This window comes from Colletes latitarsis, chromosome 5 (assembly GCF_051014445.1).
Source record: "Colletes latitarsis isolate SP2378_abdomen chromosome 5, iyColLati1, whole genome shotgun sequence".
Classification (NCBI taxonomy): domain Eukaryota; kingdom Metazoa; phylum Arthropoda; class Insecta; order Hymenoptera; family Colletidae; genus Colletes; species Colletes latitarsis.
The window spans coordinates 24,655,512-24,678,503 of NC_135138.1; the positions used below are offsets into that span (position 1 = coordinate 24,655,512).

Here is a 22,992-nt window from a genome sequence, read left to right on the forward strand (position 1 = left end):
GGTCGACGTGCCTTAAACTGCTTGATCTTATTCTATGTCTAGGATCTAAGATTAATTTTGGAGCAAACTCAACTGTTTCATCCTCTTTGACCGAGTTTTTACCAAGGTGTAAAAAATATATTTGCCAAAAATATAGCACATCACTTTCACCGTTAAATAATTCTTCAAACTTATTCTGTTTAGATAGAAATTTCCATCTTTGGTAACACCTAAGTGCTACAGTTATATTTCGGATGCTCTCGATTGCTCTTTTACTTTTTGAATAATAAAAATAATAATATAAATTCCATTAAGAATGCTAGAATGCAAAATTATTGGTAAACGTATTCTTTATTCAACAATTGCTTTATACAAGAAGTGCGGCCTCGGAGGAAATAGGAATCCTCCGTGTGTACACAAGACTAGATTATCTTAACTATGTGCAATGAATTAATAATTAAAATAAATTAATGATTCGTAACGATAACTCAACAATAAACGACCTGTAGTTATTTACAAGTATAATATATCCTTAATGCTATTATCGATAAACGAACGTGAAAATGTCGGTGAACTTGCGATGGAGGAGATTGTCGCGTGTACTTTATCTTTAATACTGATCGTACTCGTAAAAATATCTTATACGATTAAAGGTACTTGATTCGATGTTCGAGAGGTGCGTGGTAATTTTTACAAACGACGAATTTGTGTCAGGCTGATCGAGGCATCTAGTTTCTAACAAGTAGAGATCAGTGTTTGGGCGGCGGACACACGCATTCGTCATCGAGATGATCTTTTAGCCATCCTAGATAATTAGTCAGTTTCGTATAAATTCCTGGATAGTTTGGTTCAGCGCAACCACGTCCCCACGAAATGATCCCTGCACGAATAAATAAGGTATGTACTCGCGTTTTATAAATTGTTGTTTGATTCTCAATGATAAATGTTTGTTTCAACTTTACCTACTACCTCGAGGTGGCCATACGTTCCTTTCACATGAAGAGGCCCACCGCTGTCTCCCTGAAGAAAGGAATAAAATAAATATCCTGTTAGGGATGACGAAGGTTTGATCCTGATATATTTTTCGTGGCTCGACTAAAAATTTACTTTTCATATTTGTACACCTTTCACCTATGGCTCTTAGAGAATTCTTGTTTCATAGGATCAAGAAGTTCTGTCGACTACTCACGAAACAAGCGTCGAGTTTGCCGTCCAGAAAACCAGCGCAGAACATGTTCTCCGTGATACGGTTCTTATGATATCCTGCTTCGTCGCACTCCTCCTGGGACAAAATTGGAAGGTTGACTTTTCGTAATTCGTCGCTCACTGGCTCCGTTTCGCCAGTTTGACCCCAACCAACCACCGTGGCCGTAGCTCCCGTATAGTCGATAGCTTCTATAAACAATATATCCGTTAAGTAACCAATTTCCAGCTTCGAAAGATTTGGCAAAGAACGATAGTTCCACCTTTAAGCGATCTAATGTACAACGAATTTTGATCGATACGCTCGAGAAACAGTAAAACAGATAAGAATGTACAAATTTTTACACTGTGCACTTGTTCACTTTTGGATATTATTTATCGTTTTATGACGGAAGTGTACTCGATGCAAACAAAGGGTCATGGATTTTTCAATTCAGAATTACGAGAGCACTTCCGTCAATTTTTATTCTTCGAAATTGTGATCTATTGATTAGAATCGAGTGGACTATTATTTAAATTGTTTTATGTCGTTTGAGAGATTCCATAATTTAGAACAGAGTACTTACTGTCTTCTGGTAAACACGCGGTTCTCACGATACCGTTCACATCCACGGGTCGATCCATTTCGATGATAGCGATATCATTGTTGTAGGTGTACGAGTGAAAGTTTTCGTGAATAATGACTGATTTAATACGACGAACTATAGCTTGCTTGTCCAGTTTCGGACGGTTGTTATCGGCCAAGACAAGCTTGATGTTTCTCTTGTCAAACCTGAAATACGTCAACCTTGCAGTATCGAACGTTTCTTAAACTCTGATTTTTGTCGACTTCCTGTATAAAGTCCATAAATTCGCTTTCGTTGGCTCGGAATATTTCTCGCGTGAGCGTTAATACTCACTTTTCCATACAGTGAGCCGCCGTGAGTACGTGCCTACGTGTGATTAAGCTTCCGGCACAATAAAATCTACCTTGTTTACTCATGCTAACCATCCAGGGGTATTCGTAAACGCTGGTCACGTTCCCACCAACGATTCTTATTTTCCTGCCCACCCCGCAAACTGTAACAAACGCGAACAAATTGGACTCGTGGTTTGGTCAAATTTAATTACGCACCTTTCACGTTTCGTAGGAGATATACAATTTTACAGAACCTGGAGAAACGAACAATTTATGGCGGAAATGGAAGTGAAACTGTTGCGTTGAATGAAAGGAACGAGAAATATACTAGCGAGTTTGAAGGTGGTATAATTAAGACTGTTAGCTTCGATAGAATTAGAGTACATCTGTTAGGCTACGTTCGCGCAGCTGATTGCTTTTATTACGGTCGTCTTACCACAGTCGTCGCAGACTTTCGGCCTCTTTGAGGGAATCGAAGTCGCTGAATTGAAATCAATATAAGACATTTCTTCTATCGGCCTCAGGTCGTCGGCCTCGCCATTTGTAATGTTGTAGTGCACCTGAGCGTTCGACGTAGGCAAATACTTGATGTCGTTTCGTGTTATCTGAAAGATGAATGAAAATACTTGTAATGTGGCAAAACTTCTCCCAATTAGATATACAGGGTATTCCGCATTTTCCGTACACACTTTAACAGTGTGTTTTACAAATAAAACTAAGATTAAAATGTTATATATCAAAAAATCTATAAATGCTTTGTTAAGATGTTAAGATGTTATAACAAAAATATGAACTTTGAAACTCGGTTGAGGTTCAGGATATCGTGAGTTTCTTTGCAATTTACTGAACATAAACTTGAACAATAGTTCGAAATTTTATGACAACAAAAAGTTATCATTGAAGAAAGAATACTTCAAAACCAACGATAAATAATAGAAACTAAACTCTGATAAAAAAATGTTTAAGTTATCCACATAATTCTACGTTAAAAATATCTTTTCGTGCCTCAACTAGCAGTTACTCTCCTTAAACAAAATTTTAGTAAATTTGTTTGTTTAGTAAATAAAAAAACATCACATATCATATTTGTGTCGTAACTTTTTAACGAAGCATTTATAAATTTTTTGTTATATAACACTTTAGTCTTATTTTTACTTATAGAGCACAGCACTGAAGTAATAATAATTTTCAGATAATAACTCTAATTCAAAGTTATATCAGTGGTACCTGATTATTTAAAATAATAAAGAAATTGAAGGAATTAACTCTCTTCTATGTTGAAATTTCTACAGTATCACCACTATAGTTATGTACACATGAAAATGCGGAAACCCTGCATAATAGTAATAATAACTTTCATATAATGACTCTAATTCAAAGCTATATCAGTGGTACCTGATTATTTAAAATAATAAAGAAATTGAAGGAATTAACCCTCTTCTATGTTGAAAGTCTTACAGTATCACCACTATAGTTATGTACATAGTAACTTTGGTGTTCCTGGATTGATATCCACAAAATTTAATATTGGACGAATTTTCCCCCCAATTAATTTGTATAAGAGACATTAACTCACCACCACTCTTGGTAAAGCGTAGGCGCAGCAGCACGTCCACAAGAAGAGGATGAGTTTGCATTGCATTGTCGCTCAGTTGAACGTATCGGTCCGTGTTGCAGTGGTATCTTGGTTGGCCGACAGGCGAGCAGTCAAGATTTCGGTGCCAGTGCACGTGGCTGTGCCGGGCGTGAAAAGTCTAAAAGTATCGCGATCGTTTTGCCGTTTTATAGTAAATTATAACTATCGAGGGAGGCATGCCCGCTGACGGTGGGGAACGTCAACCTTGAGTGGTGCGTTTGCATTGGCAGATGCTGCATGTGACAGCCTTTAAATCAACCTGCGTGTCCGTGCACGAGGCATTGTCTCACCTGTACAGACGCCCGCCGCGAACACAATTGCAAAATGCCGATCGTAAACGTGTACGAACACCGGGACACGTTTGTGCGCGAGCATCAACCACCGAGAAACGTCCAATGTCAACTTGGGCCACCTCCATCTTCTCCCTTCCCCACATCGAATCCTTCCGTTCGCGTCCTTCCTTCCTTTCAGAGATCCAGCAGATTGGATCAATGTCACTTTCGTCAGCCGAAACGCTTCTCGCGATCGTCTTCTGCCCATTGTCTCCCGGGGGACGATAGAAACGTTCGCGGAGATAGCAAGCGCGTCAGAATCATGCTAGTTGGGGCTTTTGCTCGCTGACAGTCGAGCACTCTTCTAGCTTCATTCGTTACACAGAACGATGTTAGAAACAGGCGATGTTTTTTAAGTCACTGGGAGCCAGGATTGGGTTTCTACAAAATTTTATTCGAATAACTGTACTGCATAGTCGAATGATTAACATTAGACCTACCAATAATTATAGTGTATTTATTTGTACCAAAGAAATTAAAACGATAGATACGTGAAGAAATGTGTAATGCAATGGAAATAAGTGTTTATTCATTCTCTTATAGAAAGTTATGGTAAATTTTCGTAAATTCAGTCGAGTTTTACAAGTTTTATTAGAAATTATGAATGGGCCATTTTGACTGCTTTGGTAGTTGTCAATAGCGAAATATTTAGAAAATGTGTTATTTTCCACCACGATAACGCACGGTCCCATAAATGTTCAACGATAAAAATTATAGCAGCCTGGTTGAAACGTTTTACCCCAACCATTGTACTCATCAGACCTTATTTCTTCTGATTTTTACTCGTTCCAGTACATGCTGGAAGATATGACATTGAAGACAGATACGAGATTTCCTGTTCACGCTCCTTTAATTTTTATGCGCGACAAATTGTAAAACGCGGGAAAATGTACAGAAAAAGAACAGTGGTGACTATGCTTCCCCTTGAGAACCGAAGAATCTGTTAAATCAATTTTTTAATCCGTTAATCTGTTAAATAAATTTTTATATAAATTTTTCAAATCTAATTTCAGAAACTCGAGGAACCCTTCGATTCTGAAATATTCCCTCCCTTTATTAAATGAATTATGCATGCTCCGGATCATTCGTTTGACGGAGTACTGTAAACTCCGACGAAGGTCCTCTCGGATCCATGAAACAGTTCAGTCAGTAGCTTAGGCAGTAAATGTTTTACTAGAGCCGATTCCGAGAAGTTCGTGGCACTATGACAATATTACGTGGATTACTATTGCGGTTGGAATCGGGTCAATGTAATAATGGCGTGTCTTCGCATTCGTAAGTCTCGGGCAAACATTTGACGTGAAACGATCTTTCTATTGCCTTTTACACGCCCTACCGCGGGGTTTTGTAATCGAGACTTCGCGTTCAGCTAATTATACATCGTATTTTATTCAGAGTTACGCGCGAACGAGATGTAATAAGCCGATCGGATGGTTCTCTTTATCTTATGTAAATTTAGGCTACTGTGTCGGATAAATTTGCAGTTGATTAAGTTGATAGTCTGGCGAAGGTGATCGGCTCCTATTTGGTAACTTTGTTTGGAGCGATAGTCACACATCATTTAGTCGCTTATTATTAGCAAACGATATATGCGTGTACAAAAATAATTCTTCTAAAAATTATATCCTCTATTAAAATAGAAAAAATTCATTTTATAGTTCCTTTTAAATTTCGCTGCGATTTGTTCACGGGTTATTGTCGTATCGTTGGAGCTTAATGTTTTAAATCGCAAAAGAAAATGGTATTTTAGGTCACGTTTCGCTTATACGTAATGAGGTTCTGTCATCTCGATGATGGAATTCATTGCTTTGATAAGAAGTTGCGTCCCTCCTGTAATGCGTTGATGTAACGAAATGCATGTGTTACGGTGCTTTGTGCAGCGAAAATGCGACGTGTATGATTTAGAGAACAAATATTTGCATAGCTAAACACCGACGAAGGTGATCGTTCGTTCGATGGTGCAGTAAAACGCGAGGAAGAGAAAGAGGACTGGTGATGCGCGCGAAAGTATTGGTTAATTTATGCGCGTCTTTGTTCCTTTTATTGGCCGCCTCATTTTTCAATGTTTTATGTTAATTGGCGATACCGTTTATCCACGAATAAAATCAGATTCTGTTAACAAATTCTGCTCATATCTAAAACGCTTGTATTATCATTATAAAAAATTGCGGAAATTTACTGAAGATTATAGAAGATACGTAGATATAAATTGTTCATTTTAATTAGTTCTTGATCGAAGGCTCGTATTAAATGGTATTAAATCGTATTAAACATCAGTTTCGTTAATTATGTAAGGGTGCTGAAAGAAAAGAGTATGAATAATGGTCTGTTTAAAGAAAGATGTAAATTAGGTTGATTTGATAATTTCATCGTACAGTTTACGAATAAAAAAAAATTCGATGTTCTGGCATTGCGTCGAACTGCTTCGAACGTGTCCTGTCCGTGAAAAAAAGGCCTAAACTCATGATGACAATCTGACCCTGGCGATAAGTGTAAATAAGGCAAGGCTCCTGATAACGTTAGTCATACATCGAGACAATAAAGCAATGTCCCACCCGCATGAGGGTGCTATGACCCATATACCTTGACCCACTGTCATGGGCTACAGGTGAGATCCACTCGTCTGTCCTACATCATCTTATCTCAGTCTCTCAGTATTAACTGGAACTTTGATAAGTCGACTTACATGAAAACTCTGCCAACGAGTCGACGGGAATCTCTGTCATCCTCTTACCCACAAGCTGCCTTAAGGGAGTATTGCTGTCTAGGCTGTCATATCTTCGGCCTTTTTGTGTGATTTTTTTTTAATGATAGGTAGGTTGTTTTGTAGTGACATTTTGCAGATATATTTATTCGTCTTATTGGTATGTACAGTATTTTTTTCATAAAAGAATATTAAAAATTGCGAGAGTTATAGCTTCTTGTTTAAAAAAACGCATTTAAACTGGCTTACATGATATTTCAAGATTTAGCAGACCGATCAGCTTCAAATTTGGAGAGAATATTCAGCAGACACGCCTTTATAGCTGGAACTAGAGATTTAAAAAAATATTGAGTTTTACTATTTTTTTCGATACGCTAAAGACAAACGAACGATTAACAATTAGAAATTCGAAACTTGAAGCGTCGCCATTTCTTTATTTATCAGGATTTTGACTTCTTCCTAGTTCCTGCTATAACTACAACCTTCCTTATGAAGATACTTTAACCTCCTCTGTTTCAAATTATCTGAAATCCTGGAAGCCATTGGAGCACCTTTTCCAAAAGAGCCATTAAATAAGAAGTTACAATTACCACGACTTTTAATATTTTTCCATGAAAAAAATATTGTACATGCTTAGGAGATGAATAAATGTATCTACAAAGTCTCAGTACAAAACAGCCTACCTGTCATTAGAAAAAAAATCACAAAAAGGGCCGTGAAATTGACAGTCTAGACAGCAATACCTCCTTAAGAGAAATTCTTTTCTCAAATTATCAACGACACCAAAATAAATACAGAACGAATTTAGTAATAATTTAAATACGTACAGTGGCTCACAGTGAAAATCGTCCACCGTCGTTAAGTATATGTAAATCTTTATAAAAATCTAAATACGAGTAAAAAATATGTACATGTTGTGAATAGCGAACTATTTTGTTTTTATTATTACGTAATATAACCAAAAACTACAAATTTTTGTAAAATAATAATTACATTACAGCATTTTAAATGTACATGTTTGAAATGATCCTCACAATGAAAATCGTCCATCTAGTTATAAATCAAAAACTTAAACACTAATTATAAAAAGTTTTATTTCTAATATTTGGTCGGGTTTCCTTTACTGTTCTCTACTTCTCTAAGCCTATTATTAATCGATTTAACTAATTTGTCAGTATATTCAGAAGAAATTTTATTCCATTCTATTTTCAACGGTTCTTTTAATTGTTCTTTGTTTTGTTATGAAATGTTGCCGAATCTTGGTCTCTAATTCGTACCATATATGCTCAATAACATTTATTAAATCCGATAACTGGGGTAGTGATTCAATTACCTTTGAGCAATTATAGAGTAACGATTCCTGAACGATTGCAGACATATGCTTAGGGTCGTTGTCCTGATAAAAATGGAATGTATTCAAAATTTCTTTCAAATTCTTTCACTTTCTTTCAAATTCTTTTATCGCGAATTCAATTCTTTTAAGTTTGTTCTTTGCACTGATAAACGACTTTCTTCTTGCTACTCGATCATGATAATTATTTTTCCATAGTACTCTACGAATATTTTTTGGTGCACCTTTTTATTTAAACGTATTTCAACATCTGCAGCTATTTCTGGGGCACTTTTCCTGGGATTTTTCTTAATTTGTCGCAAAACATATCGCTCATCATGATCGTTTAAAATCTTCTTCGTATTTTTTTTTAATTTGTTTGATATGCGGTTTTCACTTTTATATCTCTTAAGAATGTAATCTACTGTAGTACAACTTCTATTTATAATTCTTGCAATTTCACATTGAGATTTACCTTCATTACAATGGAAAATTGCTAATTTTCGTATCTCCATTGTTGTTTGTTTTCTTTGAGATTCCATTTTTTCAAATCGATAAATTAATGAAATAGTGTGATAAAACTATGCTCATTTAATGCTAACTAAGCGAAAAAATGTGAAAACAGTTAAACACACATATATTAGGGGAATCCCCGAATATTATAGATGGACCATTTTTAGTGTCAGTCAAAATTCATAGATGTCATTACATATATTCATTTTACTTCATATATTTGTTAATATTTGAGTTTCTTTTTATATGGAAACAAGTAACAATAGAGATGAAACATTATTACGTTAATTACAAAAATTTATATAATGCATATTTTGGTCAAAATTAAGAAAGCGAATGTGATGGACGATTTTAACTGTGAGCCACTGTAAAGAGAATTCGTATGTAATTTTCACGTGTCCCCCAGACGATAGTAAAGGTTTACAAGTTTGCTAGAATATTATTAACAAATTCCGGTCCAGTTGTTTCTCAGCCACGATGCAGAATTTCGCTGGCCAGAAAGGAACACGAAACGATCGCAAAGGGAATTACCTCGGGCAGAACGTTTACATTCTCAGTGAACCGGTATCGCGGGTACATGTACGAGATGTTGTGTCCACCGGTGATGTTTGGCTGTCGAAAATTTACATACGGTTAGCCTAAATTTTCACCTGGACTACTCGCCTGTCCACTATTTCGTATAAATATAGATGTGACGGCGAATCGAAGTCTTATGTGAAAGTGTACGCCGTCTTGGTAGGAAGTTGTATTGTCTCCGATTGGAACCGCTGCTTCTTTATTCCGTGCTCGGGTGTTCGATTAGCAGTATTCCTTTCGCGTGTCGACGAGAAAAAAAAATAGTGTCCAGTGATAATGTGCGTACGCTCCGTAATTTGCGTGGTCGTCGTGATCACGATGTGTGCCGTTAATTGCGAGGAAGTAAGTAACTGTTTCGGGCAACGACGTTCCTCTTTTTCGAGCTTGTCGATTTTATTCGAATAATAGATAACGAATAAATGTTTATTGTAGCCGGAATCTCTCAGTGTCGACGAACAAGGCACTTTGAATAATACACAAATTAATTCGACGATTTCGAACGACAAAAATTTTTGGGAATGGCTGTATGGTTTTGTAACTGTCGGTGCGCCCATAACCGTAACGACATCCACGACTGAAATACCCAAACCAATGAAGGAAGAATGTTTGCCTTGCAGTAAGTTAGAATATCATATAATTAAATTGAAAGGTGTAAAAATGAATATTTGTAATAGCAGTGTCTTTGAAAAGTATATTTTTAATATCTGCAATTAATCTCACAAACTAAACTAAATATCATGGTATGATACAGAGTGTGGTTTAACGAACACCGAGAAGCGTATAGTGGGTGGTACTGAGACACAAGTTAATCAATATCCATGGATGGCATTAATGATGTTTAGAGGACGATTTTACTGCGGTGGAACTGTTATAAACTCTCGTTACGTATTAACTGCAGCCCACTGCGTCGACAGGTGATCTATTCTTCTGTTTTAATATATTCTAAGAGATCATATTCATTTTTCATTTTTCTCTTGTTTCCAATTTTGCGTAATAATGTTTTCAATCTATTGTACCGCATATAACGATTAATGTTATTGTTATTGGAGATTTGGAGTAAATTCTGGATAATAGTGAAATAACTTTCTCCAAATTGCGATCGCTAAATCCTAATTCTATTTATAGTAATTTAAATAGTAGCAATAATATTATTATTTACGATATTGGTACACTAAGACAATTTGCATCGTAAATGATCTACTCTTCTGTTTTAAAATATTCTAAAAGACCATGTTCATTTTTCATTTTTCTCTTGGTTCCAATTTTGCGTAATAATATGTGTTCAATCTATTGTACCGCATATAGCGATTAATATTATTGTTATTGGAGATTTGGAGTAAATTCTGGATAATAGTGAAATAACCTTTTCCAAATTGCGATCGCTAAATCCTAATTCTATTTATAGTAATTTAAATAGTAGCAATGATATTATTATTTACGATATCGATATATTATTACGTAAATGACTATAAACCGTTGGAGCAGATTCGATACGAATTTCATGTCGATTCGAATATTGGAGCACGATCGCAACTCCACATCGGAGACCGAGACGCAAACGTTTAAAGTTGAAAAAGTGATGAAACACAGTGGTTACTCGACGTACAACTATAATAACGACATAGCGCTGGTCAGACTGGATCAGCCCATACGATTTGAGGGAAAAATGAGGCCTGTTTGCCTTCCAGAACGAGGTAACAACGCACTAAATAAATTGCAGACATACAATTTTAATGGGAGATTTTAGAGACCAAATTAAGACGAAAATTAAGAATACCAATTTGTTGATTGAGGCTTCGATAAAAAGTTATTAACATTTAAAGTTCCGCCTGTAGAGCGGCAATCTGCGAATAGATGCACATTGTTTGCATTTTGAATCATTAAAATCCTCCAATCCGTTCAGAAGTTATGATGTTTTAAACATACGCATGAAATTTCGGGGAAACATTTCTGGCCACACATTAGATTTTCGGTAATGAATTTTTTTCTCGAAAGTACATAGGATTTCGGAGTTATGTGTATTCACCAAAAATGATTGTAATTGATCCCCTTAATTAAAACTAATTTTTTTAGAACGATTCGAAATTTTTTTTTTTCACCGAAAAATTTAGACACCTACCCCTTGTCGATTTTTCTTAAAAATTCGTTTCTGAGTTTTAGTAATTTTATTTGACGCCCTACAGAAAAGTTGTGTAATACTTTTTTGTAGGTATCCATGAGCTCTACTTCAGAAAAAAGTTTCATTGAAATATATTCACTATTGTAGGAGTTATGGCTGTTTGAAAATTGACCATTTTTATGGGGGTTTTCTCGTTTTGCGGGGTCAAGAATCAACTTTTCGGATATTTTTGTGATTTGTACATATTTTCCACCAAAATACACGTAATTTGCTTTTTTAAACATTAAAATCGGCCAATCCGTTCAAGAGTTATGACGTTTTAAAGATTTGCATGAAATTTCGGGGAACCATTTTTGGCCTCAAATTAGATTTTCGGTAAGGAATTTCTTTCTCGAAAATGCGTAGGATTTCGGGGGTATGTGTAATGACCAAAAGTGATTGTAATCGACCCCTGCAACCGAAAATAATTTTTTTGGAATGATTTGTAACTTTTTTATTTAATTTTTTAATAACGAATTCTGAAGCAAGAAATTGGTATTCTTGATTTTCGTCTTATTTTGGCCTCTAGAATCTTCCATTAAAATTTTTCCTAGAGTTGGCTGAAGATCCTATATACCAAATTTTCTAAATAAAATTGCTTCCTCCAGCAAAGACATTCGCTGGTCTGCAGGGTACGGTGACCGGATGGGGGGCACTTGAGGAGTCTGGCCCCATATCCGAAACTCTGCAGGAAGTAATGGTGCCGATATTAACGAACACCGAGTGTCGAGCCAGTAAGTATCCATCGCGAAGGATCACGGATAACATGCTCTGTGCTGGTTACAAAGAGGGAAGCAAGGATTCGTGTCAGGTAATCAACGACTAATCTTCTTATCGTCGTTATCGATATATTTTTCCATCTGAATCTATTACAACATTGTATAGTTCATATACCACATACATACGTGCACTATTTTGTACATTAACTCGTTTCTAATAAAAGTACAATTATTTCTTCTCGATTAGGGAGACAGTGGTGGTCCTCTGCACGTGGCCAACGACGACACGTACAACATAGTTGGTATGTCATATACTCTAATGCTTTGTCTTCGACGATGCTACTACGTTACGCAACCATAATGTCACATTTCCGTTTGCAGGTGTCGTGTCTTGGGGTGAAGGATGCGCGAAACCTGGTTACCCTGGCGTCTACACCAGGGTGAATCGTTATCTGACGTGGATAACGCGCAACGCCGAGGACGCCTGTTACTGTTGATTCAATTCAAATTCGAACGACGAATACACTTTCGCGGAACACAATACTCGTCGACCTTTACAGATTACCTCGAACGAACAAATACAATTTTTAGAAGACGATGGGCCAAACGCAGCCACGAATATTTCTAACGTTAGCTGGTAATATTTATGCTTTTCTAACGAACGCAGCGAAGCACGACGCGAGTTGCATATTTAATTTAACAACTTATCGTTATTTATTTATTTGCTACGTCTAAAGTATGAATTTTACGGCCCTGGTGGCGTTCCAGAATTTCAAAGTGGCTCTTTTCCACTGGACTTTTAGGGTTTTCTAATACACGCCGACACGAACGTTACACTCGCGACGACACAATTGAAAGTTAAGGCACGTACCTAGCCTCGTTCGACTCGTAACACCGAACGTACAAGAAAGAAAGTCACGGGACTTTCTCTGTTCATTTCGACATGGAATTTCGGTGAAAACTCACGTACCCACTATGTCACACGCGGAGAGGCTCTGATTCGTCGAGTGAAATGTTCGTGTTCCTTTCGGCGTTTTTTTTTCTTACGAATACCTTACGACGAGTACGATTCGACGTTTCGTTTCGACCTAGACGAGATATTCGCGATATCTTACGTGGTCGCAAGCTTCCAATGATACTCAATTTTAATACTCCGAATGAAATTACTTTAGCACGATAAACGACACTGTTCGCGTGGTTGTAAACTCGTGGCACGATAGTAATAATGACAACGATGATAATATTTTACTTATTACGAAAGGAGAAACGTACACGAGATCGATACATCGATGGAAGAAGGAGGGAATATAAAAGTAGAAAGGAAGCATTATCGGAGAAAAGCTACAGGGTGTTATTTGCTATACTCAGTGTCCGTATTTTTGAGTTTACAAATAAGAATAAGGAGAAAACAGGGGTTTTGATGGATAAGTAGGTGGTGCTCTGTTACGATCTATCTTAAACTGAAACATTTTTATGCTCTTGATATTAACAGAAAATTTTTGAGTACTCCATAAGAAACGTGTCTGCTTTATCTGTACACAAAAACGTGTCTTATCACTGATGTCTTAAACATTCGATGTGTGATCCTCTTCAGAGTAAAATTACTCGGGTGACATTATTTTCTTCTAATTTGTAATGATAGTTCTTCAGTTTCGTGTAATATGCTCTTCATTGGTCTCGATCTCATCGTCCCAGTTATTATTGTATTTTATTTTGAAGAAGACCACACACCAAGTGGTCGAGACATAAGTGTAAATTTATCAGCAAAGAAAAAAAACACTATTTTCGGTTACGTTATCAATAAACGAAGACTTACATATGTTTGTCGTGTATCAACATTCAGATATACACACACAGTCGTTTTTCAAGTGTGATATGTCTACAATATCGTCTCGCCATAAAACATGTGACATCGTGAAACTTATCTATAAATGTGACTAATATGCGCGCCTGAGAACGCTTGTCAAAGAGAACGATCTTGTACCTAATCTCGAAAGCCTGTGAACATACTCGATCGTTGAAACATAGAGTTATTTAATGGTTACTTAAATTTAAATCCTCGCAATGTTCTGTTACGCGTTAAACGTCGGTAATTACAAGTTCTTCGGGCGGAGTGGCTTCTTCCACCGTAATCTCAATGTTCGTTTCCGCTTTGTCGAACAGCCAATACGTCTCCATATTGCCCTTTCCCTGCGTGGAACGAAAAATAGAGAATGACGCGCCTCCGTATCAAGGATCTCTAAGCTGAACTTTTTGTGATACGAACCTTGACCCAAACTAGTCCGCGTGACTCAATGCGACAGCGGTCTTCGACCAACAGTGCTTTAGTGTCAGACGAGATATGTACCTTTCCTGGCTGTCATAAAACCGATAGAGCACAGATTTTACGAAGTTTATTTACACTTGTGGGCACGATAGATAAAACAATGATCGTGAGTTTTTTTTAATCGTTAAATGAAAATATTGTTGAACTCGGACGGTCGCATATATTTTCTCAGTTCTTTGTTAACTATTATTTCTAACCAATATATATATTATATTTAATAATTTGGATTGTTACTTTGTGAAATTTTAGCGCTGAAAAATGTCGTCTCATTTTCGACCACTAAGTTTTATGGTCCATTTCGGTAGCAAAAATATTTAATAATGTCCTTGGATTTGTCTGATGTTTTCTTTTAATTATGAAATAAATTTGAAGATAACCCGTGAAATGAAATTTTTGAACGCTAGTACACGACGTTTGTTGTTTTATATTTTTTCGAAGATAATTGGCAATAAAGAAGCGAATAACTTTTAAACTGACATCGAAACTGATTCTGTAAAGACGAATTTTGATGAAAGAATAGAATCACTGATATAATTTTCCAATAAAAGTGTCAATTCTAATTTATTTTCGCTAGAATCATCGAGCTTTTCGGTTATATCGCGATGTTCTGTTTGTTATTTTTTCACACTCGAGTTCTTTTTGATTTTTGCTGTTAGATTTACGTCGTACAAGCGAACTTACCAGACTGGTCGTCTGCATTCTGGAAGCAGTATTCACCGTGTCGCCGAAGAAGCAATATCTAGGTACTTTGATGCCAACAACACCTGCCACAGCTGGTCCAGAATGAATTCCTAAGAAAGTAGAACACGCTTGCATGCAATTGAGTTCTCGTCGAATTCCCCGGGAAATGTTGGGAACAGTTACGAATCTAAGCAAACTAGTCCGAAGAAAATGACCGAGGACGTGATCGGGAACATAGTTAAGAAGATATTCGAGAAAAGGATGATGTTTCGAATAAATAACGTGCGAGAATTACCTATACGGATCTGTATATCAAGACCAGATGGCAATTTGAGAGATTGAACGTGCTTTATTAGCTGCAAAGAAACGTCTGCAACGTTTTGCGCATGATTTTCAGTCCTGTCGGGTGCTCCGCTGGCTGCCATATAAACTCGACCAACTGTTTCTACCTGTTGAAAGATGCAAAGATAGAACATTGTGACGTTTTCCTTCCATTCGGCGAGTGCTTTTAGGTCCGTGGAGTCGTTAAATTGTTCTTCCTATTTGTCATAATGGACTCACTTTGTACACGTTGAACTCGTCCATCAGGGAATCGAAACACGAGAAAACGGCGTTCATCGACGAGACGATGTCCATTGCTCCCTCGATAGTCGAGTAATCAAAGTCGCAAAGCTCGCAGAACAAGACGGTGATGGACTCGAACGACTATGAAAAAGGAAAAGCGTTATTCTGTAGCGCCTTTCAGAGCATTACTTTACATTAAAAATAAAAATATTAACTCTCGACTTTTATCACGAGGTATTTTGACACTCCAGCGATTATTCTCGTACCTTCGAGCCATCTTTATAACCGTGTCAAACGTAGTTATGGGTCACTGAGCATTCAATGCGCTCGGAGCTTCTCGAATTTAGTTACTCGAAGTTCTTAGAATAGTAATGCTTGATATTGGGCTATAGTTATATTACTATTGACTATGTTTATCGTGTATTGGAAATAGTTGTCGGATAAATGAGCAGAAACGATTAAAAATAAACTGTAACATTGTCCCGAATTCTGGTGTCAGAACTTTATTAAAAAATTCTTTGTGCTACTAAGAGTGAAGGATCGGCTAATACGTAATCGTTTGATACCTCGCAAGTACTCAAAGGGCTTGCACCGGCTCGTAATCGGTCAGCAACTGTCTGGGGAATCATAGAATACAGAAGTTCGTCGCTCTTATTTTTCCAACGGTCCAGAAGCGCGTAGCTATTTTCTAGTTCGGTCGATCTCTGCTCTGCCCTCTCGAACATCATCTCCAATCTGAGCGCAAGAATACCAGGGGAAAATATCGAGGAAAGTTTAATTATGCTGGGGAAACTAAAAAATAATGTACCTTCCGCAATGCTGCCATCCCGCGAGGACCAACTCTCGACTCAAACCGTGAGGATTTAGATCGTTCAGATACAGGCCCATGTTAAGAAGTTCGTCTAAACTGTTGATTCTGTTGAATTTCCGTTATTTCCATCTTTTTACATCGTTCGACAGAGTACAATATCATCGTTGTTTCGTATACTCACAAGGGACTACATAGGAATATTATTGCTTTGATGTCGTCGATGTACCTCATTTGACCTTTTAACAAGATACATCTGGCTCCTTGGCTTCCTCGTCTATCTAATCCTGTGCTTGTACTAGCGCTATTGTCCGAATTCGACGATGTATTGTTATCGTTTACCCTGATTAGTTCCAGCTCAAACATCACCGAATGCAAATACATCACCTGTGCATGCGTTTGGAAATCGTTACTTTGCTCGAGACGTCGATCGAGCGATTTATTAGAAAAAATTTATGAAAAGGTAGACTGCTGTTCCTGGGAATATTAAGTCTCAACAAGCAATTTTATTCTACGCTTCGACTCTCCGAATCTGAACATACAAATTGCTTTAAACTAACGAGAAATATTTACGTGTACAAATTGTTAATACAAATGAACGTTACTGGACTGTTGCTTAAAAGCTAGACTGCTATTCTTGGGAATATTAAGTCTCAACAAGTAATTTTATACTACGTTTCGGCTCTCCGAATTTGAACGTAAAAATTACTTTAAACTAATGTGAAATATTTACATGTACAAATTGTTAATACGAATGAACGTTACTGGACTGTTGCTTTATAAACCCAGTGTCAAGATAAGGTGACAAATGGAGCAATTTTTTCTAGTATCTGATATCAAATGTGCTCTTACGTTTCCCCAGCTGAAGGAAATCCCTTTAGGCCTACGTAGTTTAAAGACTTCCGTGACGTGTTTGTTCAGGATGGACGAGCTGCCACCCCACGCTTGCAATAGTTTATCACCAACTCCCAGTAAACGCATATCTTTATTTATCACAACCCCAAATGGAAATAGCCGTAAGAGAAACGTGCAGGAGACTGGTGCTAATTCTCGACCCAGCGGAGTTTTCATTCTGTTGTTCTTCGCGATCTGGCAATTTCGATCATCACAACGTGAATTATTAAATTCACGTAAAACCATTATAGCGTTTCGTAAATACAAAAAATGTCTAATAGCGTCGTACGATTACTTACATATTCACGATTGTCAAAATCGATCCTAAATTTAACCATCACGCTCCTGGTCCCTGGGATATTAGTCGAAGATTCTAATACGCTAATATTCAAATCCGTTTCATAAAGTTCTTTAGCTATATGGAACAACTGACCTGTTGAAAATGTGGTAATCTATGTTACATTATTAATTATTTTCTGGTATGTTTAGAAATTTATACTTTATTTATCTTTTATATGAAATGACAGAAAATGTATAATTTGAGAAAGACGTAACAGGAAATCTTTTATTCACTTCGAAAATATAAATGAAAAGATAAATTACTTCTCGATCGATCCGATATCAAATACCATCTCGAGATCAAACCAAAAGATTTATTTTATATGCAACATTCAGCTTGCAGCCGTCTATACGACAAAATTTTATCGAATATTTTCACTTTTTGCTGGAGAAAAAATATATCTTACCCATAAGATAATGTGTAAAGCCTTGCCTAGTGCTTCGATACACTAACACTACACCCTGCGCGTCGATGTGGGTAGTATACATGGAAGGGCTTTTCATTTTTGGATATGTGAATCTCATTTGCATGTGAATATTATCAACACTTTGCAAAAAGTCGCAGAAGTAACGACCGGTAGCTTTCACTGTGCAGGCGTACCTATTAGAAAAATTATAATTACCGCTGAATTTCGATTCCAAGGAATTTTAATTTCCATTTTAAAATATTAAAATTAATTCGTCTATTTAATTTATAACCGGTTTGAAAGTGCCTGACACACGTTTATTTCGAATGTTGATTTAAAAACTGTGTGTTCTGCGTTCGTTTTTATTATTATGGCAAAGATTTATCTGGTTTTTCAGCTCGAGTGTCTCAAATCGACTCGATCAATTCGTCTATTTAATTTATAACCGATTTGAAAATGTCTGACACACATTTATTTCGAATGTTGATTTGAAAACTGCGTTTTTGTGTTCGTTTCTATTATTATGGAAAAGATTTATCTGGTTTTTCAGCTCGAATGTCTCAAATCGACTCGATCAATTCGTCTATTTAATTTATAACTGATTTGAAAATGTTTGACACACGTTTATTTTGAATGTTGATTTAAAAACTGTGTGTTCTGCGTTCGTTTTTATTATTATGGAAAAGATTTATCTGGTTTTTCAGCTCGAGTGTCTCAAATCGACTCGCGTAGGTCATGTTCCGCACTTTACGCTGAGATAATCACCTCTCTCGAGACACGGAAAACTGATAAGATCGGGCATCGTCCCGTTCTTATCGCTCTAACTATACTAAGTAATTGAGGCAATCGAATAAACCGTCTGTAACAACCCGTTGCGTGCATTGCAAATTAGAAAGAAAAGTAACATCGGTCGTTAAGCTTAATTAAAGCAACATTCTCATCGATTGTTCGAAAATTGCTGAGTCCCAACAGAGCATTAAATCGTACGCATTGATATATTAATTAATGAAATCGGTTAATGGAAACGCAGTAATCGTTGCTGGAAATAATTTGTCGTGCATCGCATAGTTCTCTAGTGTGTAACGGTAATTAAATGGTTTAATTAATGTGATCCGAAATCCAATCTCGTGGCATGGATTAAGTCCAGTCACATGTCCTGCCGCATGCGACCATGCAACGAATGATTTGCTTCGCGACAGGATTTCGATATCTATCACTTACCCTAAGTTGCTAAAAAATCTAACGAAACATTTGCCAAAGAACTGCATCACATCGTCCACGGAGTTTCCACTGAGCGTGGCCAAAGCAGCAGCCAAATTGGTCATAAGTTCGTCAGGATATATTTGTCGCGTGTTGAAAACCATGTGCTTGCAATCAGCCTTTTCCAAAACCTGACGCCACATGTCTTCGCCATACTCTACCTGCAACAAGACGATTAGTTTATAATTATTAATTCAAAATAAATACATCAGACTTTTCGCGTTAACTGTGGTTTTAATGAAAATTATAGAAAGTTCCAGTTTCATTGTGCTGTGCTTCACGAAGATTTCGCCATTGAACGAGTAATCGATTTTCGATGGAATAGCTTAGAAACAGAGAGCGAAGAGGATATAAAAGCATAGAACGCGTAACCATTTCTATTATGCTCGAGGGAACATTTTTTTTCCGACCCCTATTGTTTCTCTTTCACGAAAACGAAGAGACAGGGTGTTGTACATCAGACATTTAACATTATTCGCGCGTAATGTTTGCGAACTTTGATGCTAATAGAGAAATCTGACACGTAATTAATAGTAAAATTATTTCGTTTGAAATTCTCGGTTTGCTTATTCGACTGAAAATAAATTACGTAACTCTGGTCGATGTTAATTAATGTATCCTTATGTGTGTCGACCTCAGATATAGTACAACTTAATTATTCATGCAATTTCAATTATTGGTTTTTTGATCAAATACGCTCTTGCTAGCATCATGAATATGTTAATTCATTAACTCATTATTATTTAAACATTTCTTTATAATACACGAATAATATATAACGTAATAATACAAATATTTTTTTGAAAGGGGTGTAGAATAAAGAGAGGGAAAAGGTATACATTTTTATACCATTACTTGTTTTTTTATAGGGGGGAGTTCCCACCAGGTGAGTAAAAGGCCACAAAAAAACTTTGGGTCTTACGCCACCACTGGGAACATTTCTCTTTCTTTCACAGTTCTTCTTAAAAAAGTTGTAGAAGAAATAACTTTTGAATTTTTATGTACCACATTTCTGACTATATATCTTAATGTCTTATGTACTAAGATAACGATAAGATAATCTTGAAAATTCTATTATTTCTTTTCTGTAGTTTCACGACGTGATTACTTACTTTACAACGTAGTAAGTGTACGATAAGCTATTTGTTCCCTTTATTCATGATAAATTGATTCCCACGATCAATCCAATTTCTGCCCCTCCGTAGGATAATCAATGTTTCTTCTGCCATAATGACTACGATCACGAAAATGAATACGGTTTCCACACTAATGGAACCTCACGAGATTCAATATACCAAATGGACACGCAAATTTCTCGAAGCAAAACCAACAAATTTAATAATCGAATTTCAGCTGGCTTTCGACAACGTGTCTGAAACAATACTTGTCTGTGTAAGCGCTATAAAATAGTGTATCCACGATTAGTACGGTAATTTACACTGTGCCATTTCTGAATAAGTAATAGAAATGAAATTAAATTATTCAGTTCAGATTATACTGAAGTTTACGTTTTTAACGATAATTACCCTTTCATTAAAGTCCACTTAAAAGAAACGTTGAGTGATGTATATTACAAAATAGACTTCTTTTCCTAGCTACCCGTGGAAATGTCTTTCTATTGTGGAGAAAAACATGATATTTTTCATGACAACAAAGACACATGTTCCTCATAAGATAAATAAAACAAGGACTGAAATTAATCGAATGTTTCATCCCTTATGAAGAGTTCAATTATTCCAGAACTGATCAAGAATGCCAATTCCGATGATGCATATGCTAATAATGTATGTATGTTCAACATTTGAATTTATGTAAATTCGTCTGACTATGAGAAATTTGAAAATTTGTTGCTAGAAACGTTGATCGAAGAGCATCGTAGCAGCGATTAATAGAATTATTAACAACTATATATAACCAGAGTATTAGGAAATGAATCAACAGGTGTCCTTAAACGCCGGAAGAACAATGCTATTTTTAAAACTTTTTGCAATTAAGGCGCTGTACCGAAAGGAAGTCTGAAGTCCATACATATTCAGGTACCTCGTTTATTACGTACCTTCGAACCATTTCCTCCGACGAGTACGTGACACTTTTTTTTAACGATTGATTATTTGGAACCGATACGATAAATCAATACGTTGCACAGTTCACATACTCGTCGATACATTCTGCATAGATTCGCCTCGTTTCGACTACGAATTCAAACGGTAACCGTGAATTTCCCCTGCACTGCATCAATCGAGAAGCAACGATCTTTCTGTGAATTTTATGCCGGCTCGAAGAGAATTCACCGACTCGTGAAGAATTCAGGACATTTATTTCCAACATCGATATTTAAATAAGCTGAATTTATTAAGACGATCAAGAACAGACAAGAATCATCGATGCGAAACTAAGACAGAATATTGGGGGAATCATCGCGTTGTGGATCAATTTCTGGCTCCGGAAAAATTCGTTTCAATTTATTTAATTTCTCCATTTAGATTCTACTTTAGATGTACATTTAAATTAGATCGATTTCATATTTAACACGAAACCAGCTTGGGTTTTACAATTTTAAATTTTAATAGCACTAGTGTTTCAGGTAAACAATTTCGGTAGAAATGATACGCTGTTAATTGAGGAGAAAAAGCTTCGAGAAATTTAATAACATACCGAGTTATTTTATTGGTAACGTATATTATTTCTGTATTTCAACTTTGAAATCTTCCGTTCGGTATTTCGAATACGAACAAATCACCGGTCCGCGTATTTTTTCATGCCAAAAGGCGATACATTTTCTTTCTGTTAGAGTTATATATTATTCAAATTAACACACGTTATTATTAACGATATGCATTGTTATTAATAGCAAGGTTGGTAAACCTCTAAGAATATTAAACCGAGAATCTTTAATTAATTAATTTTAACATATTCGGTATTCACGTGCATAAAATTCAGCAAGTGAAAGTACAGCTCTCGTTTAAAGAAACTTTTCTCATCAGCTCAATTGGCGCGAATTGGACTGATCGGAGTCGAGGCTCTGCACGTGCTTACCATTTCGTTCGTTTCTGTTCTTTTCCCACCGTCTTTCAGCAACGAAAAATTGTGTTTCATCGTGCACCATGTCTCGTGAACAAATACGCGCGCACACACATAAAAATGAAATGATGGCACAAAACAGAGGGGTCAGAACAATATACAAGAAACGAGAAGAAATGAATGTAAACGAAATTTAGGTGGCTTTATTTTCTTCATAATATTCTTTTTTCTCCATCTTTACTTTCGACACGATCCAATAATATTTTAATTGTTTTTTCGCTCTAATTCGTTTCCATTATGGCATTAAATCGATCACTGAACTACTTTGTTATCGTAAATAAACTTCACGCTTTCATGCCGAAGTATTGTGTATTCTATTTTAGAAATCTATTTTCTATAATTTTATACTCTTCGACGTTTATCCTTGCAGAATTATATCCGAAAGAAAAGAAGCATCGTCGGATGGGGTAAAGATCGTTGACGAAGCAAATAAAGTCACTAAATTTCGTTCGTATTAGTTCGACGACGGTTGGAAATTCACATCACAACAACGAAGAAGTTGACAAGGGCTGGTTGAAAATTCGCACTGTGCATTTACCAACCTGCACGAAGTGCTGCACACTTTCCAACAGCATGCCGTACAT

At 36.4% G+C, this 22,992-nt stretch overlaps 2 protein-coding genes across 2 annotated transcripts; one reads left to right on the forward strand and one right to left on the reverse strand.

The window, feature by feature from the left end:
• Nucleotides 1-728: 728 nt before the first annotated feature.
• LOC143342025 (soluble guanylate cyclase 89Db) lies at nt 729-22,992 on the reverse strand. Its single transcript, XM_076765506.1, has 18 exons — nt 22,951-22,992; nt 19,289-19,488; nt 18,068-18,261; nt 17,621-17,754; nt 17,280-17,516; nt 16,612-16,814; nt 16,428-16,535; nt 16,186-16,354; nt 15,617-15,760; nt 15,351-15,504; nt 15,056-15,165; nt 14,315-14,404; nt 2,517-2,685; nt 2,082-2,241; nt 1,749-1,954; nt 1,169-1,374; nt 942-999; nt 729-859 (listed from the first exon to the last, which is right to left on the reverse strand). Exons 1-18 carry the CDS (start codon nt 22,990-22,992, stop codon nt 729-731), a joined length of 2,715 nt encoding a protein of 904 aa, XP_076621621.1.
• Nucleotides 9,108-13,265, forward strand: LOC143342159 (trypsin-1). The gene is made up of 7 exons (XM_076765743.1): nt 9,108-9,513; nt 9,604-9,787; nt 9,923-10,085; nt 10,657-10,865; nt 11,938-12,140; nt 12,296-12,350; nt 12,430-13,265. The coding sequence occupies exons 1-7, from the start codon at nt 9,448-9,450 to the stop codon at nt 12,543-12,545; spliced, it is 996 nt and encodes a 331-aa protein (XP_076621858.1). The 5' UTR covers nt 9,108-9,447; the 3' UTR covers nt 12,546-13,265.